Source organism: Fundulus heteroclitus, chromosome 3 (assembly GCF_011125445.2).
Source record: "Fundulus heteroclitus isolate FHET01 chromosome 3, MU-UCD_Fhet_4.1, whole genome shotgun sequence".
NCBI classification, from domain to species: Eukaryota; Metazoa; Chordata; class Actinopteri; order Cyprinodontiformes; family Fundulidae; genus Fundulus; species Fundulus heteroclitus.
The window spans coordinates 21,280,330-21,297,964 of NC_046363.1; the positions used below are offsets into that span (position 1 = coordinate 21,280,330).

General features: G+C 39.3%; 1 protein-coding gene across 1 annotated transcript in view; it reads right to left on the reverse strand.

Moving 5' to 3' along the window:
- The window catches only part of LOC105926348 (dynein heavy chain 11, axonemal), a 57,864-nt gene that overhangs the window by 12,743 nt on the left and 27,486 nt on the right, over positions 1–17,635 (reverse strand). The window contains 11 exon segments of the mRNA XM_021316447.2: positions 5,880–6,002; positions 6,096–6,331; positions 6,458–6,631; positions 10,752–10,886; positions 12,098–12,199; positions 12,296–12,478; positions 12,896–13,039; positions 13,129–13,242; positions 13,352–13,498; positions 13,599–13,832; positions 16,631–16,792. Coding sequence (XP_021172122.2) covers positions 5,880–6,002; positions 6,096–6,331; positions 6,458–6,631; positions 10,752–10,886; positions 12,098–12,199; positions 12,296–12,478; positions 12,896–13,039; positions 13,129–13,242; positions 13,352–13,498; positions 13,599–13,832; positions 16,631–16,792 — 1,754 coding nt within the window.

Below are 17,635 nucleotides of genomic sequence, written 5' to 3' on the forward strand. Positions count from 1 at the left end.
AACTTGTTAAAGAGAATACACATCGGTCAACTAAAACAGGTTAAATAGGATATTACTTTGCTCATTTGAACAAATACATTTTCATACAGAGCGCTGTACAACAACTGTAAAAATAATCAATATCTTGATTAATTGACACAAAAAATGTATTATTTAAAGATATGCACTTGGTTCAAACTCAATATAGAGTGATCCATTCACATTTGCGCAAATTGCTGCACTTGAGACCAAAGAGCTACCATGATAGCCACCCCTCATCAATAATATGCTGCTGGAAATTTAAAGCTGCTAACCTGTAGACTGTGCGGAAAAAGTAATCCATGTGTTTATTTTTGGTCAAATTGATTGCTATTCTTCACAGGTTGGCCAAGAAAGGTGCTCAAACAGCTGCAGTTGATCCAAAACACTGCTGCCTGCGCCCTCACTAAAACTAAGAAAGTAGTGTACATCATCCCAGTTCTAAAGTCCTTGCACTGCCTCCCTGTCTCTCAGAGAATAGACTTTAAAACACTAATGTATCAACCTTCCAGACCACTTCTGGCTCAAGTCTACACATCCAGAAGGAGAACCAAACATAGAGAAGCAGCATTTAGTTCTTATGCTCCAGTTATCTAGAACAAACTCCCAAAAGATGTTCAAAGTGATAAAATCCTGAGCTCCTTTAAATCAAAATGAAAACCTTATTTGTTTAGAGTTGCCTTTGAATGTTAATGTTCAATTCAAACTGTTGTAGTCAAATGGAACTTCATTAGATTACGTTTGTAGCTCAAATTACCTTGACCTGCTGCTACTCTTCCACTGCAATGTACTTTGCTCTGTGTTTTCTCTTATGTTCCGTTCATGCTATACAAAGAAACTTGCCTTGCCTTTAGACTCTTACTTTGAAGTAGGAAAGGAAGTAGTTAATTGGTTGATTTGCTGACAAAGTTGTCTGATAACTTCCAGGCAGAGTAGCCGACTGAACCAAACATTAGTAAACAATGAAAATGTTGCAACTCACTAACCAACAGTGCTAAACTAAAGGGCTATTTTACAGTTGCTTAACAAGTCTGAATTCAATTATCTCCAATTCCAGACTCAACATACAACTTGGACCAATTACACCCAAATTGAACATTGAACAAATATTGGTTTTAAATTCATGGAAAATGTTTCCCTATTTGTGAAAGGTAAAATCAAGATGCATCTTTCAACACCTTTGTTGGTATTTAGTCCCCCTTATGTTGAAATAATTCTTAGTTTTTACTAAAATATTGCTTACATTCCATATTGTCATGTTGTCTTATCTGATCTGACTGAAGAAATGAGATAATTAAATAAATAAGAATTTCATAAATGAGAGGCGTTTCAAACAATGAAGGCCGTCTAAACTAGCCAGCTTTTAATCTAATGCTTTCATAGACTGTAAATCTGATCTGATACAAGTTTTGTTTACATTATGTAGAAACATCCTTCTACAAAATATAAGATATTAAAACAACACTGGCCAATACTACTCTTGTGTTTCAATTAAATTAGCAGTTGGTTGACGAACCTGGTGGCTTTTCATTTATCTCTAATTGCCCCTTGGATGTCAGGTAAGGCCCCAATTTTTATGGCACAAGATCCTCATGGCCTAGGTATGGTTCAACTCTATATCTTCACAAGCCAGAATTAATGTACTATTGATAGAACCATTACTCCACCAAATTAAAGTCCTTGCTGATGGATTGGCTTGTAGTCTTCCGTCAGCCATGAAAGGAATAATTAGTATTCATTACTTCACACTCTACAACATTCCAATTATTAATGAACTTCAGCTGTGGAGCCCAACCAGATCCATCATGGCTGACCCAGCAGGTTGTATTAATCATCGACAGAAACAAGTGTGTGGGTCATCTACAAGGGATAAACTTATAATCAGATTTAGTATGATAAATTGTTACGTCTGGACGGACAGCACTTCAAAAAAAAAAAAAAAAAACTTAATGAATATCCCACAAAAAAACTCAACATTAATGCTTAGACATTGAGGAGAACAAGAACGATGTAAGCATTTCAGTGCAGGAAATCACAGCAGAACATCAATATGTGGTATTTTCTATTCATGCTGTTGGTTGAAAGGTAACTTTTTCATAATTCATTGTCTTGCTAAAGGGTAAGGGTTAACTACGGTACTTGTAGAGCAGCTATTTTGGGCCTTGAGTTTTTCCCGGTACTCATATACCTGAATTGAACTTATGGAAAGCTCCGGTCAAGTACCGCTGCTCGACCACAAGAAAGGGTATTATTTTCATTAATATTATCCTCATTAGCTTATACAGCTAATGATTGTAGTGACATGGAGCTAAACCAGTGACTTGTGTGGAACGTTGTATATATATATATATATATATATATATATATATATATATATATATATATATATATATATATATATATATATATTAGGGCTGGGCAAGTTAACGCGTTAATTTCGCGTTAACTCATTAGACTATTAACGGCGATATTTTCTTTAACGCGCATTAACGCATGTTGCTCACATGCTTTTATTTTGTGAAGGTCTGTTGCTGCAGTGTAGGGATTTGAATCAGAACAGTAGGTGGCGATAATGCGCCAATAACCTCGCTGTCAGCCAAACCTCGGATTCAGAGGAAGAAAGGTGCTGGCCGGAAAAAAACTAAGCTGACATGGGGAAGGCGGTGTTTCCCGCAGGAATTTGCTTAGGCGAGGCGGTGAGTTGGCGGCCGGAACAAGTTTTGTGCAGAGCGGGGGGGTCTGCATCGACGCCGTCGGTGAAGTCGCTTCTCGTTTCAAAGTATCCATGTGTTTTTGTCTGTTTTTCCCTGCCATTCACTATATGCACGCGAGAAAGCAACAACAAAAAAACGCGTGTCAACGTCAAATAAACGCAAGCAACGCAAGCATATCGAGTTAGCAAGCATTTCAGTTTAAAGTTCTTCCAGCATCGAATATGACAGAAACAAGCTAGTTGTAACCACTGCCAAGTTAAACTTTGGTATTGAAAATAAAATGGTAATGCTGCTCCCTGGTGTTACCTCAGAAATTGCCTGTTTTTGGTAGATTTTTTCCCCATAAAGAGAATTCCCTGTCAGTGGCAATAAGCTTTACACTAAATATGTGTTACTGATAAGTGCTACAAATGTTACAACACTTTTGTTCATAGGGCAGCAGAACATTAAAATAAAAGTGCTCTTTACACTACTTTTGAATTCATTCTTGGAGTTTGTAAATACAATGCGATTAATCACGATTAATCACGATTAATAAGGCAAATTATGCGATTAATCGCGATTAAATATTTTAATTGTTGCCCAGCCCTAATATATATATATATATATATATATATATATATATATATATATATATATATATATATATATATATATAACAATGTGTGTATTCTGGAGCATGTAACTTAAGTAATTTCCCCCTGGAATCATTAAAGTAAGTCTGAATCTAAGTCTGAGAAAAACAGAAGGCCCATGAAGGGGCCTTCAGTTTAGCCCCGCCCCCAATGGTAAAACAGTGCCAGCTTGTAGTGACATCAAAGCTGGAGGAACTCTGCAGTGACACGTAAAACATCTCTCATTAAAAAAAGCTGCAGCAGTTTTCACTTTCTAACAATGTTTGACTTTTCAATGTCTAATTTTTCAATGCCATATCTCTTTTCCGATGTTATTGCAAGTGATTTTTCAATGTTTAATTTTTCACTGTTTGATTTTACAATGCCAAATTTCTTTTCAATGTCGCTACAAGCTTTATCACCATGCTCCCCCGGCCAGGTGTGGTTTCATCTTTAGGCTCAAACTTTTCAGTGTAGATACAGTATTCAGCTCTGTGTGGGTGTAACCTTACTTTGGAGGAAACCAGATCACGCATATACGACATAGTCAACTCTATCCAAACGGTGAGATATCAAAATTTGCCACTCCGCCATGCCCACACAGTCTAGCCAACAATTACTGTTCAGAGTAGGATTCAACATCGCCTTGCTCTGTATCGTCAGACATTGCTCAATACTTATATGAGTCAGAATTTAAAAGTAGCAGATCCACAAGCAAAACAAGTTACTGTGAATGGGTTGAGTTCTGGGCCATTTCTCAATACCCAAGTATGCAAGTACGTTCTTGCGTACTTAACAAGTATGTTCTTAGGACGTACAGCAGAGACAATATCCTGCCGATTATACTGAGAAACGGCCTTGGTCTGCGATGACAGACAGAAAGTTTTATAAAGCTGCAACCTCATGTCTGTCCGTCTTCTTCCGCTTATCCGGGGTCGGGTTGCGGGGGTAGCAGCTTCAGTAGGGAGGCCCAGATGTCCCTCTCCCCGGCCACTTGGGCCAGCTCCTCAGGAGGAATACCAAGGCGTTCCCAGGCCAGCCGGGAGACATAGTCCCTCCAGCGTGTCCTGGGTCTTCCCCTGGGCCTCCTCCCGGTGGGACGTGCCCGGAACACCTCTCCAGGGAGGCGTCCAGGAGGCATCCTGACCAGATGCCCGAGCCACCTCAACTGGCTCCTCTCGACGTGGAGGAGCAGCGGCTCTACTCTGAGTCCTCCCCGGATGACTGAGCTCCTCACCCTATCTCTAAGGGAGAGCCCAGACACACTACGGAGAAAACTCATTTCAGCCGCTTGTATCCGGGATCTGGTTATTTCGGTCACGACCCAAAGCTCGTGACCATAGATGAGGGTAGGAACGTAGATCGACCGGTAAATCGAGAGCTTCGCCTTTTGGCTCAGCTCTCTCTTCACCACAACGGATCGTTACAGCAACCTCATGTGTCTAAGTTATTACACCTTTGTCTTATGGCCTCAAATAGCCCTCAAAAATGACCCTTTGGTGGAAAATGGACACATTTGTATTGGTTTCATTGGACATTCCTCCAACTGACTTTATTTTCTTGTCTTAAAGGGTCTCACCCACCAAATTTATAACCGGAGGCCAGGCTGAGTTTAGGGGGCGCTGTTGAGCCATTTGGTCACATCCCTTTTTAAATGGAATGAAATACAAATATTTCCCATGGCCTGTTTTTTTTTTTACAAAGTTCAGGGACTTTTGGAGTATGTTTAGCCCCCCGACCCCCCAAAAAAGTCAATTAATTTGGCACAAGAATAATAAAAATGAGGCATTTGAAGCATATTTGCTGCTTGGACATAATGATGGCCATGTAACACTGATATAGTGTAGTGATTAGTAATTTTACTGCACTTAAAACTATTCAGTATTTGGGCATTTACATCCCATTGATTAAACAAAAGTATCACAGTGGCGATGGCCAAATGCCTAATCCTAAATGACTCAGATTATGGAAAACAAATTCCTGTAATAATCCTCATGGATTATCCCACCAACCCCAAATAAATTACAGACATCAAGAGGAATTTCAATGTTAACAGATTTCATAATCGTTACAAAATGATTTCAGTAAAATGTCAGATGACAGAGGACCCTATTGACTCTAGTCTGTTACAAGTAGGCTGTTTGTGAGAAACAGAAGGCCTACATAACCATTTTGATCCACAATTCAACTTTTACTCTGAAGCTCATCTATTCAATATTCATCACACCAAAAAGAATGTAAACACACAAATATACATCTATCACCCATCTTGAAGGGCCGATCAATTGCCTGACCTCAGGGGTTCAGAACACGAGCCGCAAATTCATTTATAATCTAAAGGGGGACCATAATAATGCATTTAGTCATGTCTTATCGCTGTTTTGTGGACCAAAAGGATTCAGTGATGTGACAAATCTTCACCTATTGTATGTAGAGGTATTTTCAACTTTCTTGCATATTGAGTTATTAAATGCTCTGATTTGACCTTATTTACCTTTATCATTTCCTAGCACTAAATTGTTTCAGCACTAACCTTGCTTTTTTAATAGTTCTTTTTCCCAGTAGAGACTCCAGAATTGGGTCTACCTTCTCTGGGAGATTCTCTATCAGGACTGCTTCTCCACAGATAACAGCTTGTTCAATTACTTCCATATACCTGCATCAAAATAAAAAAAAAAATCAAACATGACATATTTTTTTAAAACATAATGTGTATTTTCCTGAAAAACCTAGAAGGGCCATTTGTCACCCTTTCTGTCCCAGCCGCACCACCCTCAGCCCGGGCCCCAGTCGGTTTCTGATCCACTTGATGGCCTGCTGCTGCGGGTCGACGATGAGTGGCCAACGCTCACTGGTGGTCAGGATGGCTGCATTTTCAGTTGACATCCTATCATTTGGCAAGCCCTGGTTATGCCAGCCTGCAACAGTGGCATCATCTGTAAGCATGAGGATCGGATCCAGGCCGTCTGTCAGGGCCACAGAGACCTGGAACAAAGTCAGAGGAGTGAGGATACTCCAGCGGCCTCCAGTTCAAAGCGCCGGAGCCGTTTACAGGGAAAAGGATTTGTTCTCAAACGACTGTATTTATGCGTGTTGCAAAACTGATTTTACCTCCAGTGACTGAAGGAAAGGAATCCAAGAATTTTTGTAAAGCTCCACACGATACTGGCTTGTAAAATAACCCAAGTAGGAGATGAAAGCTGAGGTGAGGAGGATGTCCCCACACAAGGTTTTCTGCTGTTTCTCATACTGGACAATCGTCTGGGACCAGCGTTCCTTTTCAGCCTGCAGGAGATTAAAGAGATTACTTGTCATTTTTGAAGTGAGGTTCTGTTGAGAGGCTATAAGCAGCTAATATCTTAACTGTAGGAAATAACGCTTCTGGATCTTCAAAATAATCAAGATTAGTTAAATCCATTGGCTGAAGCTAACGACTAGCCAGGGAGGGACAAAAAACAAAATGGATATTTGTGCCTTTTAACACAGGTTTTTAACTTCAGTCCTTGCGGGATGGTGCCCTGCTAATTTTAGATGTGTCTCTGTGTCAATATTAGATCTTGGACTCAGTAGAACTTAATAAAAATGTTGATGTCAGTCATTTGATTCAGGTATGTTGGATTTGGGAAGCATCCAGAGGATGGAGGATATCAGCCTTCAAAGACTGGAGTTTGACATCCCTGCCTTAAAACAACTTTTTTGTAAACCCTTTAAACCATTGTCACATTTACACTGGATAGGTGCTTCCATAGAAACAGATGATTAATTATGCCGGAAATGGAGATAGGTGTTGTGCCGCCCGCCCATGAGTTTACACTTTGAAACATGCACCAAGAAATCAAAACATAACAAGGAATGTAAAAACAAAAAGTAAGAGCAAATATTATTTTAATGATTTGTTAGACAGCCTTACTCTTCAATTCAATTAAATTTTATTTATATAGCGCCAATTCATGAAACATGTCATCTCAAGGCACTTTACAAAGTCAAGTTCAATCATATTATACAGATTGGGTCAGATTATACAGATTGGTCAAAAATGTTTCTATATAAGGAAACTAGTTGATTGCATCAAAGTCCCAACAAGCAGCAGTCACTCCTGGGGAACCGTAGAGCTACATTGTCCATGGCTTTGCTGCAATCCCTCATACTAAGCAAGCATGAAGCGACAGTGGAAAGAAAAACTCCCCATTAACGGGAAGGAAAACCTCTGGCAGAACCGGGCTCAGTGTGAACGGTCATCTGCCTCGACCGACTGGGGTTACAGAAGACAGAGCAGAGACACAACAAGAGAAACAAAAAAGCACAGAAGCACACATTGATCTAGTAATCTGTTCTACATTAGATGGTAATAGCGGGTGATCCGTCTTCCCTGGATGATGTCACAGTTAACAGAACACCAGACCAGGTGTGCCTACTATGAAGATAAAAGAGAGAGAACAGAAAGGTAAAGCAGAAATGACAAAACGTAATGCATAATTGAAGAACAGTAGAACTCTATAGAGTGAGAAAAATAGGCCCTGATGTCCTCCAGTAGCCTAAGCCTATAGCAGCATAACTATAGAGATAGCTCAGGGTAACATGAGCCACTCTAACTATATAAGCTTTGTCAAAAAGTAAAGTTTTAAGGTTAGTCTTAAAAGTAGACAGGGTGTCTGCCTCACGGACCAAAACTGAGAGTTGGTTCCACAGGAGAGGAGCCTGATAGCTAAAGGATCTGCCTCCCATTCTACTTTTAGAGACTCTAGGAACCACCAGCAGACCTGCAGTCTGAGAGCGAAGTGCTCTGTTAGGAACATACGGGGTAATCAGAGCTCTGATATATGATGGAGCTTGATTATTAAGGGCTTTATACGTTAGAAGGAGAATTTTAAATTCTATTCTTGATTTAACAGGAAGCCAATGAAGGGAAGCTAAAATTGGAGAAATATGATCCCTCTTGTTGATTTTCATCAGAAAATCAACAAGAGGGATCATATTTCTTCTCTTCAGTAGCTATTCTCAGCAGAAACACTTTACATGTTTCCGTTAATACTAGTATGCGTTTCATAACTTGACTCTCACCAGATGGATTTCGTTCCATAGAGCTCCACACATCCATCTGGAATCGCTGCCATTGGGAGGGATTTCAATACCACATAAAATGGACGAGCCAATCAGGATCGCTGGCCGGGATTTTTGTATGGGACGTATCAGAGAAGTGACTGTTTGGATTCAGACAACAATGGCAACTCGCAGGGAGGAAGCAAGCGGTAACATTGATGCTGCTATTTCATCATGGTTGTCCAATCTACCGAATATTATGTCTTTAAAAGAACACCACAGAACGGCTTTGAAGGCTGTTGTTAGTGGAATCAATGTTTTCGTCCTTCTCCCGACCGGGTTTGGCAAGAGCTTGTAGCCCGTTAGTAAAGATGATGGACAAGTGGTTTATCCAATTATATGCAAGGATTTTTGATTTTTAAGGCCCCTCCTTCTGAAATACATCACCAATGGAGCGATCCCAGATGGATGTGTGGAGCCGTGTGGAACTACATCCACCTGGCGAGAGTCAGATTATGTGTTTCAAGCAGGAAGATCAATAGTCTCACATTGTTTTTGTCCTACATTTCCCAAGTAAATCATCAGTTTCTTTATAAATACCCTCAGAGTAATGTAAAAAAAAAAAAGATTTTAAAATTTGTAAAACAGCATTTGCATCAACCGCTATGACTATTTATTTATTTTTTTTATTGGAGGTATTTGTGGAACGTCTCCACCAGTCTTGGCCCCTCTTGGACTACCCCAGGGGTCAGCAACTTGTGGCTCTGGAGCAAGACATGACCCTTCCTTGGCTCTCAAAGATTGTTTTCATGTTTTTAAATACAAACTCAATCTAAAAGAAAGGATACTTTGTGCAATTTTGCTATGTGTTCATGCAATTTTTGCATGTTTCCATATGAATAAAACAAGGATTCCCCCCCCCCCCTTTTTTTGTCAATTAGTCCATTTCTCCCCTTAGTTTTCAATAAATAAGTACATTTTTTTATGATAATTAGTGTTTATTGTTTTTCCCTAAGTTTGGTGTTTTTATAAAATCTAAAACTAGAAAAAATATTTTCTCTTGAACTTAAAAAACAGGTCAATTTTAGAAGGCAGGTTTGTGTTTATTAAAGTTTTTGTGGTTTAAAAGGAGAGAGGGCAGATATAGCTCATTGAATTGTAAAGGTTGCTGACCCCTGGACATTATTCTCCGCCTCTGGGATGAACTAATTTGGGATTTATACTAAATCAGGTCTCTGCCTTAAAAAGTAGATGTCTAGTAGAAGTTACTTTAAAAATATACATAAATTAAAAAAACAGCAGCAACACATAGATCCTTTCCTTTTCCCTGTGCCGCCCAAACTGAGAAGATTTCATAACACATACGGAATTAAATGCATCGAACTGCATATCTCTGAATAATGTCTTACAAATTTTGCGTGTGGATTCTCTCTGCATCAAATCAGCATTCATTTAAACCTTCAATACTGTGACTGTGACGGCCCGCAGCAATAAATCAAGCGTGGCATTTTCTTACAAGGGGCTGTGGATCTAGAATATGTCACATAATAAATTCTCAGACAGTTAAAAATCACTATAATTTTACTCTAATGTATTATGGATCGCCTGTAATATCACTCAGTCTGGGGTGAGACATTGTTAATTTCCAACAGCTGTTGAGGCTTTGAGGTAAGTTAATGATTAAACATAGACGGCCTGATTTATTAGTCTGTACACTATTGCTTCCAGGTCAATGCCATAAAGACAAAACATTTATCTTGATATGCTTAAAAGCCAAGATGTTCCATGCAAAAGGCATTCATTTTCTAGAATAAGAAAGTTGAACTTGCACAGCGGCCACTAAAATCGCCATCTGTTATTTCACATCAACGCAAAGATTTTCAAAAAGAGCATGAACAATAAAAAACATTTAAGTCTAATGTGCATAATGTGTTTAGTCATAGATTATGATGATCTAATCACAAAAACAAATCTGTGGATTATATTTTCTCACCATACAAAACCTTTCTAATGTTCAGAAAAAAAGGGCTTATTTGCATAGCGTTTTAGCCATTTATCGTCCACTCTCCATTTTGGAAATTGCCCAGAGAGCCAGTTGCCCAGTTCAGCCATGCGTTTTCTGTGGACCGGCCCACTCTAACCAGCTCACATGTCCACAGTATGCTGCTGGACCAGGCTGTAAGATCTTCCTTTCGCCTGTTCTGCTCATGCAACTGTTAAGGTTTCCTGCCAGGATATCACAACTTTCGGTCCAGATTACTCATGCAATTCGATTACCAGCATGTCCCCCAGCAAAGTCTCAGTTAATCTGATGCCAGGTGAGGTTCAGTGACACCGCCAAACCCCTCTATGCCGCGTTGTTTACCATTAGGCCTTTAACGAGTCGGTTGGCCAGCTGTATGGTCTGGGTGGTTCGTGTCACCTCCTCCTGACAACTGATTTTCTCAGCCGTAGCTCTTTCAAACTGAGCTGTTAGGCTTTGGAGGTTGGCATCAAGATCCTAGGGAAACAAAGTAAATCCTGCAAATCAGAGGCTACTCACAAGTTCATTTGAATGGATCTGCATCTAAATAACAATAAGTAGAGGTTGAGCCACAAAAGGTCATTGCTAATAAAGCTGGCTAATCACAGAATGCTATACTCCGATCATTATTGGGTTAAAGTTTAGTGGAGGAAAAAAAACTGTGGTAGGAAAAAGTGCACAAGCAGCACCAAAAAGCTCAGCTTTAAAATTATTGGTTTAAGAATTTAATGGAGATTTAAAGGGCTTCAGGATAGATTTTTATGCATTTGTAATTCAGAAAAAGAGACTTCAGACCAAGTTTTGAGTGGATTACTGTACAGAACATAGATGCCATTTCCAGCATTTCTGTAAAAAAAACTTACTGTGTTTTACCGTAATATACTTTTCTAATAAACTGAATCCAAGGTTTTGATTGGCTGTAAATCATAATCATACAAATTAATAGTAATACACATATGTGTATTTGTGTAATGATTTTTAACTGTTTACTTTAAATGGTCATTTTATTTTTATCTTATCTCATCTATTGAATGGGGACATTTTTTTTCTTACTGAACACTTATAGCCTAATCTATTGAGCTATGCCTGTCTTTTGGTTACATATAAACCAGGCGTGAAACAATAGGCGTAAAATAAGAATACTGAAGCAACTGCAGGTTACTCTTTGTGTCCAAATACTCCATCACACTTGTTCCACAATCTTGAGTTGATTTTTACAGCTGACTGTGGTTACAGGTTTATGACTACCTTCTGTGGTGGATAAGGGGCGTAATATTGGTAGGTTGACTTAATCCCAGCCCTCCAGCCCACTCACCACTTCATTGATAATGAGACGTAATAAACTCAAGTAGATCATTAAAGAGGCTTAAGAGGTTTCCCATTCAGGCTTTAACTGCTGTATTATATATCCTGCGTGGGGTGAATATTGCAGGTGATGCTTGTGATCAACTGCATGTACTATAATTTAAATTAGAAAAAATAAATAACTGAAAGCATGAAATGATGGGCTGTCTCTAATTAGTCTAAAGTAGTATAAAGGTTTACTTTAGGAACTGCTCAAGAGCTTGAAATGTGAATCTAAGGTCATATAGTTAGTACATGGATTTCATTAATAAACTCAATGAACTTTTGATGATATTCATATTCATTGAGAGGTGCTTGTAATTAAACATGACAAAACCACTCACCGCTAGTTTCTTTTGAATTGCCAAGAATTTGGCTGTTGCCATTTCTAGCTCTGCATTAGCTTGTGACAAGGCAGAGCGTTTTGGGATAACTTCACAATAAATCTAAAGGAGAAAAAAAACAACATTCCAGAATGATACTCCCAAAATGGAAAAAAAAAAAATCCATTTCTAATAATTTTAAAATATCTTAAGTCAAACCTCATAGTATCTGACAATATTAATAATCCAGGCACAAAGTCCAGCAGCAGCTGTAGATTTGGTCCAAACTAGATCGGGGTGGAAGTCTGGGTTCTTCAAATACTGTTGCTTCACCACAGTCAGACAGGACTCTGGGATGTGCTCTTTGTCATATGACATCAGAGCGTGTAGAAAATCGTCCACCTGGTGAATAAAACCAGAGAATTAAAGCAATTTTGAAAACCTTGCACAGAAATTTGATGGCATTGTAAAAATGTGGGTAATGACAAAAAAAGAAACTTATTTGTTTTTAAAATAGTTTTATGTAAAATACCAGCCAAACCACATTGTTTTATTCTTTATATTTCCACCATCATACCATGTGCGTAATATTTCTATATGTATAATTGTTTTCTAGCCACACTTGCAGAAACGGCAACAAGACCCCGGGAAGCAGTTTCACACTCTTGCTCCAGCATCGGGAGAGAAAGCATAATATTAGAGCCATCGAGCTGTAATGTAAGCTTTGGAGAGCTGCTGGGCAGGACCTGGGTCAAGGACCTCTCAGCAATCAGACTGACATTAATCAGGATGGTGCGATTGAAATGATGACTGCGTAACCTTGCCCATGAAGGCCCGCGCCGCCTTCCAGCTCCGATCCTTTGGTACGCGGCCATGAGGGGCCAGCAAGACCATGACAGCTGCTGCGACATTGGTTACCGCTGCTGGAGGGTTTGGAAAGGCCTTCAGCTCAGTGAGATTCACCTACAAAAAATTGTAATATTTAGAATGAAACAAATAAACAAATATATATGTATTCTATTACATTTAAAGTACCGAGGAGGTGACTGAACCTTATTGAGGGTGTTTAGTGCTTCCACTGCAGCTGTCAGTGAAGGCTCTGCTTTAATCAGCTCACTTTCACAATCCTTCTGTTTGACCACAATTTCTGCCTGCATGACAGCAACCTGTGCAAAAGTAATCACCGTGACCAAATCAGAACCTGCATATGTAGATAATAGCAGGATGTGTGATCCCAAAAACATAAATAAAGCAACAAATAACAGGTTCTCCAACCTTTTGTGCTTCCACATCTGCCGCCTCTCTCTTCTTGCTGACTTTCTCGGTCTGCAACCCAATCTTTGTTAAAAGAGCTCCTATATTTTCATTTTTTAAGGTCAGCTCAGTTTCCTGCGATGCTAATTTGGCTTTTAGATCATCAACCTAAAAAAAAAAAAAGAAAGAAATACTATGTATGAGCATTAAAAATAATTAAGCAATATTGATCCTTAAATGCCAAGATGAGCTTACGAGAAGACCGGACCTGTGCAGCGGTGCTTTGGAGTTTCTGGAGGCCTTTGTCAAGCCGGTTCATCTTGTGCTGAAGCTGAGCCCGGCTTCTCTCCAGAAGGTTTCTGTACAGGGTGATTTGCTGGAGAAAGCTCTTGGGGGTGGTGTAATTGTACCTCTTCTCATTCCGCAGGTATTTTTCACTTGCCCGGTTGACACTGTTGTGAACGTAGGCCATGAAAAGACTGATGGATTCCTGGACAGCAGGCTATAAAAATAAGTGGGGAGAGGGGAGAACAGGGTGAGCTGGATTAAGTGGGGTTTAAAATCCCCCACCTGATGGGCACTGAAATATTATCTTCATAAACTTTGAATTCATCTACAAGTTCTGCCATCTTACTTGGCTGGCCCTGACTTACTCAATCTGAAATTTAGGTGCAGCCGGCAGGAATGATTGGGCTTTGAGACCTCTGTGAAAATAATGTGTTTAAAGAACTGACATGCTGCTTGTAAAACATGCACACTGTTTACATTATATCTGCTCCCGTCCAACTTTCTAAACAGCTGCGGTACTACATTTCAACTAGGTATTCAGGATGCACCGGCATCTATTAATCACACGGTTAGCAATCAATTAAAGCTAAAACAAATGAGCAGAGAATATGAAGATCAAACCTAACCATAACTCACAAAAAGCCATTGTTAATGATCATAGATCCATGAGATGAGAAAATCATTATTAATTAAGATCTGACATAATGCGTTTTGATAAAGCATGTTGGGTTGCTTTAAGGTGTGAAAGCAGCTCATTGATTGGCCTCGTACAACAAACATTATGTATTTCCAACTTTTAATAAACGACCACTACATTTCTTTAGGCTCCTGCATTATGACTTTAGATTCAATGTTTCATACTCTAACTCGTTCATATCAACACAAACATCTTAGAACCAAACTTCTTTATATTTTAGTGATGACAACTGTCGGATGAGTTCAGGCCTTCGTTTCAATGTTTGAATAACACACGTTGGTCAGCTCTGCTTTTCTGCTGATGTTGTCGCGTTTGTCGTCAAACACCTCTTTGAACCTAAAACTGCAACAGCTTCTTAGCGCCGCGGCTGCTATAAACTTTAATATCCCTGAGTATGGACATCCACACACAGACGTGACACACAAACAGGGAAAGTTCACCGTCTGGCACATGTTCACATATGTAATGGGACTTCCTGGTTGTGACAGCTGTGCCACCTTAGAGGGTCGTTATGTGCTTAATCAGTCTTATCTCATTAACATAAATGACTGCGGGTTGTGATCGTTCCGCCGCTATGATGGAAAACAATAATATCCCTACGTTCACTGTGAGTCTCTGGGCATGTGTTCGGCAATTTGTCAGAACCTCGCCGGAGGACTAATGATGAAGGATCTATGGAAAACTTAATTCAGCTGTGCTGCAATAATTAGAAAATGTTCATTGAAGTCTAAACCGGCGCTAAGTGTCAAAGTGCATGATGAACCTGGGCAGAACACCATATTGCCTTATCTCCAGCACCTTGCAAAAATGATGACACTTTTTCACACTTTGTTAGATTACCAGTGCAAACCTTTAAAAAAAATTTGCAGGAGGAACTTTTCGTGCCAGACAAACATAAAGTAGTAGATAATGGCAAAGTGTAAGGAAATGGATGCGTGGCTTTTAACATTTTTAAATTAAATCAAAGCTGAAACTGTATTCAGTACTCTGGAATCTGATGCCCCTAAAATAATCCCTTTCAACCAACTGCTTCCAGGAATCATTTAATTAGTAAATAAAGTCCATCTGTGTGTGATATGGCCTTTGTGTGAAGGCCTCAGAAGTTTCTTTGAGAGTGTTATTGAACAAGCAACATCCCGGAAACCAAGAAATACAGCAGAGAGGTCAGAATAAAGCTTAAAGCAGGGTTAAGATACCAGATAATATCCCAAACTTTGGAAAGCTCACAGAAGACGGGGCCAACACTGAAAGGCCTGGCAATGAAAGCATTAACCACAGCAGAAGACATGACGACACAACCATTTGTCATAAGCCATGCAGGACACACAACAAACATGTAGACGGATGTGTTTTTTTGGCTAGATGAGACTGTAGATCACAATGGCAACACCATCCCAAGATAAAATGTGTTTGTGGCACAATCAACATGCTGTGGACAGGCTTTTCCTGGGACACGAAGATCCGAGTTTAATCGGACAAAAGATGGAGCTAAATGCAAAGCCAGGTTCCTTGAAGAAACCCTGTTAGAGGCTCCAAAAGACTGGAGACCAGAGTAGAGGTTCACCATCCAGCAGAAGCAACAATCGAGTGGTTTAGATCAAAGCACATTCATGAGTAAAAGTGAACACAACAGAACGGACATGACTACATCCAACTCACAAAACTTTGGCCCGGCTTTTAAATTGATGTTCACACGACCTCTTCATCCAATTTGGATGAGTTTGAGATATTTGGAAAAAATAATAAGCACAAATGTCAGTTTATATTTTAGGGCAGCGCCCTGTGGGCACCGTGTATGGCGATGTCCTTGGCAGCATGGCCTCAGTAAATCGTCTCCCCTACGGCGGTTGTACTGAAACAGTAATTTCCCTTCTGGGATTATTAAAGTATATCTGATTATGATAGTTGCATAAAGCTGGTAGAAACATACCTATGCATTAGACTCCTGAAAGTATAGTATCAGTGGGTGTGAAAACAAAAAGACTACATTTTTTAGATTTCTAGAATGAAAAAAAACATAGAAATCTACGCATTATTTTCTTTCCGGTTCACAATTATAATCCACTTGGGTTTAATCCATCAAATGAAATGATAAAGAAATACACAGAGGTTTGTGACAGAACTACATACAACTTTATATATTGGCACTGCATATGAATATTGAACTGATATTTTGAGCTATTACCCACCCTGGTTTCTCTGTCTAGGTAGTCAAGGTAATACTTTCATTCCTAGTTTAATTATTGGGGTTAAATCAGTGATAGATGGCAGGAAATATCAAATAAAATAAAAAATATATCTATCCACAGGCTTACCTCAATTCCATCAATTTCCTGGATGAACCTGTAGCTCACCGACTGCAGAGCTTCAGTTGTCCAAGGATGAAACCAGTCGATGGTTGTGCAGTTAATGAGAGCCGGGAGCCGACGGGCCCTGATGTGCAGCGCACTGCCCACAGGAGACGTACACAGCACTACCTGCAGACAAGAACCAAAATGTGTGAGCAGTTGGTGCTTTACCATGTAGACAGCAGAACATTCTCAGAGGATTGGAACAAGCTTCTGCAAAGCCAGGGGTTCTGTCCATAGAGGAAACAACAACAAATAACGTGTTGGATGATTTACATGTGACCTGGATGGCCTTTTGTTCCTGTTAATCATCTAGTTTATCTCATTTTCTGTCTTTGTTTTATACAGACTGTCAAAATATTTTTTATATATATTTTCCAGCAGCTTTACTTTCATTTTTTTCTGTCTTAAAACTGTTATTGCAGACATAAGATCTCCTCATGCAATTTATTTGATTTACAGAGTAAACCTTTGATGGAGCTTTCACCTGGTGGCCAACTTGTAAAAGACTTCTTTAATTGCCGATAGCTCAAAAAACAAAGAATTATTTTTTTTTTTTTTACCTTTCCAGAATATAAAGGTTACTTTGCACAACTGAACTTTCCTAGAACTTGCTGTTTATTTTCTCTGATGCAATCTGTATAATTTGGACAGTAACTGTACTGTGTAGTAAGAGAACAAGTGAAACATAACTCTTTCCAAAATTGAACCTTTGGCTTTTTAATGTTATATTCATTGTTTTGTTTGACTGCATGGTGTCACAGCTGGTAGCACCGTTGCCTTGCAGCAAAAAAAGGTCCTTGGTCCAAATCCCGACTTGGGGTTCTTTATTATTGTGTTTTACTAAATACTTTATGTAAAATGCTCTTTTCATTAGACATAAAAAGTAAAAATATGTTACAATCTACTAGAACGTGACAGACAGGTCATGTTACTAAGTATTTGGCAAAAGTTTTCCTCAAACAGTCTCAA